A 6,497-nucleotide genomic window follows, 5' to 3' on the forward strand; every position below is an offset into this window, starting at 1 on the left:
GCCACTGAGTGATCCTGATACCTCAAGTGAATTCTCTGTAGAAATGAACATTTGTGTTGTTATTTGCCTCCACTAAATTGCAGTCCAAAGAACTCCTTTGGACTCCATTTTGATTTCTCACAGAGACATATATAAATCAGGGATTACTAGACCATCTTCCTCAAAGGGATATTTTCCTTTAGCAACTCAACAGCTCAGTCATAATAAAAAAATTCCCTTGGGAAAATCTGAAGAATTGCCTTTCGATGTTAGTGCTAAGAGGTTTGCCCTGGCAACAGGAATTACAGGTACAAAAGTGATTTAACTTTTAATACAGATCAGAAAAAAAAAAAAAAAAAACAGCAAAGCCATCTGGCTGGTTGTTGCTTTTATGCAGGGAACTTGCACCAGTCTAGAAACGTGAAGCACCTTCTACTCACCCCATTATTATTGCACCTCTGCTTTACATCGCAGTTGTAGCCCAGAAACATTGCATCAACACATTCGAAACCTACACAGGCCTGGAAGAAATAATTAAGAGTCTTGCAAACACAAAACTAAGAAAAAAATCCTATCCCTTTATAAATATACCATATAAATGCATCTGTTTACAACAAGGCTACAGCTTTTACTTATATGTCAAGAAAAAGGGGTGATAGAACCTTCAGCACTTCACTATTTTATAGTTGTATTTTTATCACATTTTCTTAACCCTGTGGGTGCAGTTTGATGGAATAATTTGAATAACTGATAATGTGGCATCCAACTGATTTGTAGCATCCCAGTTTTTGAAGAGCTAATTAATTGTTTCTGTAGATTTCAAAAAAAGCAGCTTTTTCATTGTATTATGGCACACAAACGAGAGAGCTGTGGAATGCCTTTGGAATTTAAGAACTTTCCACTCGCTGGGATATATTCCATCATGCTGCTGTGATGCCTCTTACCTTGTTTTCTCCACAGGCTGTCCCATCGTGAACTTGAGCAGGGTCAGGGATATCTGATCCTAAGTCAAAGTCAGAAGACCAGCACAAAACCCCGGATGCATTATTGACAACACTCCAGGCAGGAAGGTTGTGGAGACTGACAGATGTGCACTGGAGTTTGCCACACAGACTGTGCCTGCATTGAAGGAAGGACACTCAGAGACAAGGTGAACAGAAAAAAAACCCAAGTATCAGTGAAAATACACCATCCAGTCAAACTTTTTAGCTTGCATTTCAAGGAAATATTCTTTAAACCTCACACTTCTAAGGGTTTGTAACAGCATACGTTTTTTACATTGAACATTTTAGGGTTAGTTTTGTTTGCTGGTGACTTACTGGACAGGGCATTTCTTGTACACTCCACCTTTCATCCCACAGTTTCCAAACCGATCTCCTTTAATATTTGCTTTCTCGAAGCATATATCAGGTGCTTTTCGTGCCCCTGTACAAAAAAAAATAATAAATCTTTGTAAGCTGTCTGAAAAAAACACAAGAAAGAAAAACTGGGAAAGGAGAACACCAGTGGATTTACATGAAATAATAAACACACCTTTCCCATATATAGCCTCACACTGTGAATCAAAACTCTGGCACACTCCATAGTAGCAATAGGCCTTGTTGTTGCTGCACGGGTGGCCATTCATGATGTAAACGTCCTCTGGGCAGTAGGCACTGCTCCCACTGCAGTACTCAGGGAGGTCACAGAAATCCCTTTTTGCTCTGCACTCTGCTCCTGCCACTTTAAACTGGAACCAGAGAGGAAAGGCGCTGTCAGTTTGCGACATCAGAAGTCCCAGTGCGAAATAATCAGTGGCAACCTTTAGTGATGTCAAGGGAGACAAATTCCTCTCCTTTCTCAGATTTCAAATGCCCTCTACTGGTGAACGTGGTTTGGTAGCATGAAAATCGGTCAGAGGACTAGATCAGCTCCTTTCAAACATTAAAAAAATCTAGTGAATAGCATCAATTTCGCTCAATAAGGCATTGCCCACCTTGCAATTTTTGCAGCACAGTCCTTGAGCGCACTGGGATCCAGGCGTGAGTTTGCAGGTTGCAGCATCACAGCAGGGGTTGGAGCATTCCTGAGGAGCAGCCACGGACAAGGGGACACTGTTTTTATCTCCTTATATAGCTAGGAAAGCACATCAGCAGTACAAGTGCAAGCCAGGCTTTAAATCCCTATCTCTACCATGTTCTGACAGCCTTGTGCTCCAACAGGAACAGCAACTCACAAAAGCGATTCAGTGTGGGCAAAGTTTAAGGGTTCCAGTTAAGAAACCTGCATGTGCTCTACAGATAAAGCAGTCTCTGCCATGTAACAGAAATGTCTATGCTAAATTGTCTGTGAAGACCAATAGCTTTTAAATGAGTCCACGTGAAAATCGAAGTCTGATTTTAAGCTTGCCAAGAAAAGGAAAATTACAAGGAAAACTCCTCATGTATTAATGCAATCATGTATATCAAAAGGCCAGTATTATATAGAATAATAGAATATAGAATAATCCAATATACAACAAGTCTCCAGTTGAATTTCCCCCATTACCTGTGGTTTGCCACAGTCACATTCTTCGTTGTTGTCAACCACATTATTACCACAGACAGGTTCTCTGTACACATTACTTGTCTTGGGAGGATTTCTAAGGCAGTTTCCTCCTCCATTAAGAATAAGGGTCTCAAAATCATCAGCACTGCAGGTGCTGAAATTCCTGGATCCACTGGAAAACATAATATTTTATTATTGTATGTATTTTGCTTACAGGAAAATGTACAACTCAAGCTCTTAAATTATTGTCATTCTATAATAAATGTTGCATTTTGTAATGCTAGGAGATAATGAGATAGTTAATTTCTGCTTTATTTTGCATTGAAGTGCAAATAGAAGTTAAAAAATACTATTATAATATAAATACAGGTACTTTCAGAAATGAGATTATCTGTTCTGGTGTCCTGTATAAAACAGGCCTTAGAAATTTCTTGTGTGTACTGAGTCTAAAAATGTTTGATTAAAAAGACATTCACCTTAGAGTCCCTAAAAACCCAGGAATTCATCTCCTTACAGTAGTTTTGTCCAGTGTTCAATTACCCTGACAAATGTGGATAAATAAATAATATGATCTTTTGGTCTTAAGGGGAAGCCAAAGAACAAATGAACTGAAAGAAACATAAGCCAAAATGTTTTGTTTAAATTAACTGTTAAATATTTGTTGCATGTTTGCAGGAACCCAGTGAGTATATTTAAAGCATTCTCAGCAGGCTAAATACCAAACCAGAAACACACTATCATTAAAAAAAAAATATATATATATATATATATAAAATCAAATTAGGTTTTTAAAGATACCACAAATAAAGAATGATTGGGTCAGAAAACAAGTAAACATTTCAAAAAAAATTAAAATTATGTGAAATCCTAATTCAGTGACTCCAGCTCCGTGCCTAAATTTTTCAAACAGCTCCCCATTCACAGAAGCTCTTCAAGACCCAGAGGAGTTTCACGGCACAGTCGTGCAAACAAAAGAAGTTCTTGCAACCAAACAAACTGGCAATCTTACTTGTCTGTGCTGTGCATTATGTAGGATGCAGGACACCTCTTATCGTCGTGTTTCATGCCCAGATTGTGCCCCAACTCATGTGCAACCACCGTGGCGTGACGCAACATATTGTTGTGGTTCAGCTAACAGAGAGAATCAGTGGCAAAAAAAAAAAAAAAAAGGAAAAAAAAAGGTGACATCAAGGAAACGCTGTTTGTGCCTCGTGTTTCATTCCCACCACCAAGATCTTGGAGACCCATGAAGGCAGAATATTAAACTATATCACAAGGAAGAAGCAGCAGGAACGGACAGTTTGTCACTTTTATTTTCAGGCAGGGCCAGATTCTGCCACTCCTTCTGTTGCTTCCATGAGGATCATGTTCCAAATAATAAAGAGTTGGCAGCTGGACTAGATGATCACTGTAGGTTCCTCCCAGCTGAAATTAGTCTATTTATTGTGTTCTAACACAGTTAATCCCTCATGAGACTGATTTCAGTGGAGCCTTCAATGACAAATGTACTGTTCGAGACCCAAAGCTGCTTCTGAGATTATCCACGGTGTTGTGGCATCCCTACTTTAAGAACAGGAACCTCTGGTTCTGCCCCAAGGGTGGAGAAAAAAAACAGAGTCTTACTAATTTTCCCACACTTGAAATTTTTGCAAGTTTACAGCCTTCCTGTGGGGAATTCCAGACGCTTGGGAATATGGTGCATTATGTTCAGTATTTATTTAAAGAGTAAAAAACCCCATACATTATTTTGTGCTTCATGCCCGTCCCAAAACCGCTTTGGTTATGAACTTTAATCCTATGAGGATGAGCTTTTTAATGCAGCATTGAGTTAGATGAATTACAAAAGGAGAACAAAAGAATTATTTGAGGAGTAAATCTGCCAAGTGGGCTGGAATTCGACAAGGAGAGAAATAGGGAAGCACTTGAAAGGAGTTGTAAAATATACACGAATCTTTACATAAATAAACCCCATGAAAGAAACCATACAACTGCAAGTCTAGTCTCCAAGACCAGGGTGACTTGGTCAAGGGCTAATTTCTTCCATCACCCACAAAATGATGTACTTACAGTGCTGATTGACCCTCCCTGCACTTGTGAGCAGACAGTACCCACAAAAGCCATTCCAATGGATCCCTTGAAAGAGCTTCTCCCTCTGCAAGAAAAGCAGTTTGAAGGGGGGGTGCTGAGAGATGGGTTGAAAGTTCGTGGTTTCTACTAAAAGACAGGGATGAGTTTGAAAGAAATTCTGCAAGGCAAGATTTGGTCTTCCTGAAGTCAAGAAGAAATTTATCACCACATCAGGATTTCGCTGTACTTAATAATGAAAATCGCAATAACAGCTTGAAAATAATGTCAGTGCCTATACATTATAATATATTTACATTGTAATTATATACTGTACATTAACACTGGCAGCATGGCCAGTTTTCCCACTGAATGAAAACTTACATTATGAGATGACTGACATCGTTTCTTGATCGCTTAAGAAGATCTTTCTGCCTCCAAGAAACAAATCTGCCCAGGACATCCCCAGCTGAACCATCCATTACAGAGATGTGGTTTGCATCTGTCCAAATCTCTAATCCAACCAAAACGATCTGGATGTTTAATGGTCTATACATCTGAAAAAAAAAAATGTAATGATAATTAATGTCCATCGGTCTGGTTTGATGGAATTCTGAAAGATGACTTCACTATTACTGAGTAAACAGTAAGCTGAACTTAGCGACCAAGACAGAAGTTTAGTTTCTTTGAAACTAAAGGTATATTTGTATTTATAAATTAAAATATAAAATATTTATAAATTAAAGAGGAAATAAAATTATTTAGAATATAAAGCTAAATATGACTGAAGAAAATCTACTTTTTGAAGATACCTAAACATATATTTCAGTTGGAGAAGTTGGAAAGACTATGTTCATTCATTTCCTTGGCTAATTGTCTCGAGGAGGAACTGGGAAGAGGTGATCAGAAAGCTTATGGAATTGTTCACAGTGCTGAGAGTTTTCTTAAAAAACCACTACAAACATGAGAAATACTCTTCCTAGAAATGTAAAACATATGGAGACTGAAGCAGTCAGACCACAGAAGTGATTTTAAAACATCTTGTATCTCTCCCCTCGCTTGCAATTCCACAAGACTTGTGCAGAGATTCATGATGTGCCTGTTACAGATTGTTGTATAACTTCCAAATACAGTTTCAGAACTGCATTAGCTGTACTTCTGAAAACTACGATAAGGTAGAAATTACTCAACCCAGGCAATTTATCTGACCTACCCCATCAACATAATTAATCAGCTCGACTGTTTCCTTTTGCACCGCAGCAGGATCAGAATTCTTCAGCAAAAACTGTAAAATACCACAAGAATGTCAGAGAAAGAAAACTAACCAAATAATAAAATGTATTTAGAGTTGGATGAAATAATTACCCTCTTGTTATCCACCACCACAAACAATTCTACATAACTCTTCTGAGGCAGGACAGCTCGCTTCTCCTGCAAATTAGAAAGGACAGTAACTTAACAAATTCAAGGCTTTTTACTTCTGTTTCTCATGATTTTTATTTTGTGTGTTCATAAAGCAATGTTCTAATTGCGTTTTCTAATTAGTGGCCTTAGTTTTGCCACACAAATATCTCTAGGTATCAGTAATTCACAGCAGGTCAGGCACTGGGGTGGATGAGCTGTCTTGGGCAGCATCTGCTCTTCCACTGCAGGATTGCCTCGAGCTACGTTAAATTCCCATTGTGGTCTTCTGTTTCGGGATTTCCTTAGCAGCATTCCCACCAGTTTGGCTTGGCATGCATGGAAAAGGAAGGCCCCCAAAGAAGTGGCCTCCAGGTCCAGTGATGTCTTGTGCCAAAGCAAGAGCTCTGGAGGCTGCTGGGACGGGCTGAGGGGATGGCCTGGGCTGCAGCTCAGCAGAGAAATGGGAATATATTTACCCTCAGAAGCTTTTCCCTGCCAGAGGTAGTGTTTGATGAAAATGTGTA

At 39.0% G+C, this 6,497-nt stretch overlaps 1 protein-coding gene across 1 annotated transcript in view; it reads right to left on the bottom strand.

Annotated features, from left to right (window-relative positions):
- Nucleotides 1–194: 194 nt before the first annotated feature.
- LOC114070911 (disintegrin and metalloproteinase domain-containing protein 9-like) overlaps nt 195–6,497 on the bottom strand; it is a 12,155-nt gene continuing 5,852 nt past the window's right edge. The window contains exons 7-17 of the mRNA XM_027908534.1: nt 5,935–6,000; nt 5,783–5,854; nt 4,954–5,126; nt 4,573–4,657; nt 3,515–3,636; nt 2,506–2,677; nt 1,955–2,044; nt 1,513–1,708; nt 1,299–1,404; nt 924–1,098; nt 195–500 (exon numbers count right to left, since the gene is read on the bottom strand). Of these exons, the coding sequence (XP_027764335.1) occupies nt 369–500; nt 924–1,098; nt 1,299–1,404; nt 1,513–1,708; nt 1,955–2,044; nt 2,506–2,677; nt 3,515–3,636; nt 4,573–4,657; nt 4,954–5,126; nt 5,783–5,854; nt 5,935–6,000 (1,389 nt within the window). The 3' untranslated portion in view covers nt 195–368. The remainder of the gene's footprint in view (nt 501–923; nt 1,099–1,298; nt 1,405–1,512; nt 1,709–1,954; nt 2,045–2,505; nt 2,678–3,514; nt 3,637–4,572; nt 4,658–4,953; nt 5,127–5,782; nt 5,855–5,934; nt 6,001–6,497) is intronic.

The sequence above is a fragment of the Empidonax traillii genome, unplaced genomic scaffold (genome assembly GCF_003031625.1).
Source record: "Empidonax traillii isolate 1590-97213 ecotype Southwest subspecies unplaced genomic scaffold, ASM303162v1 scaffold1742:size73712, whole genome shotgun sequence".
NCBI lineage: Eukaryota > Metazoa > Chordata > Aves > Passeriformes > Tyrannidae > Empidonax > Empidonax traillii.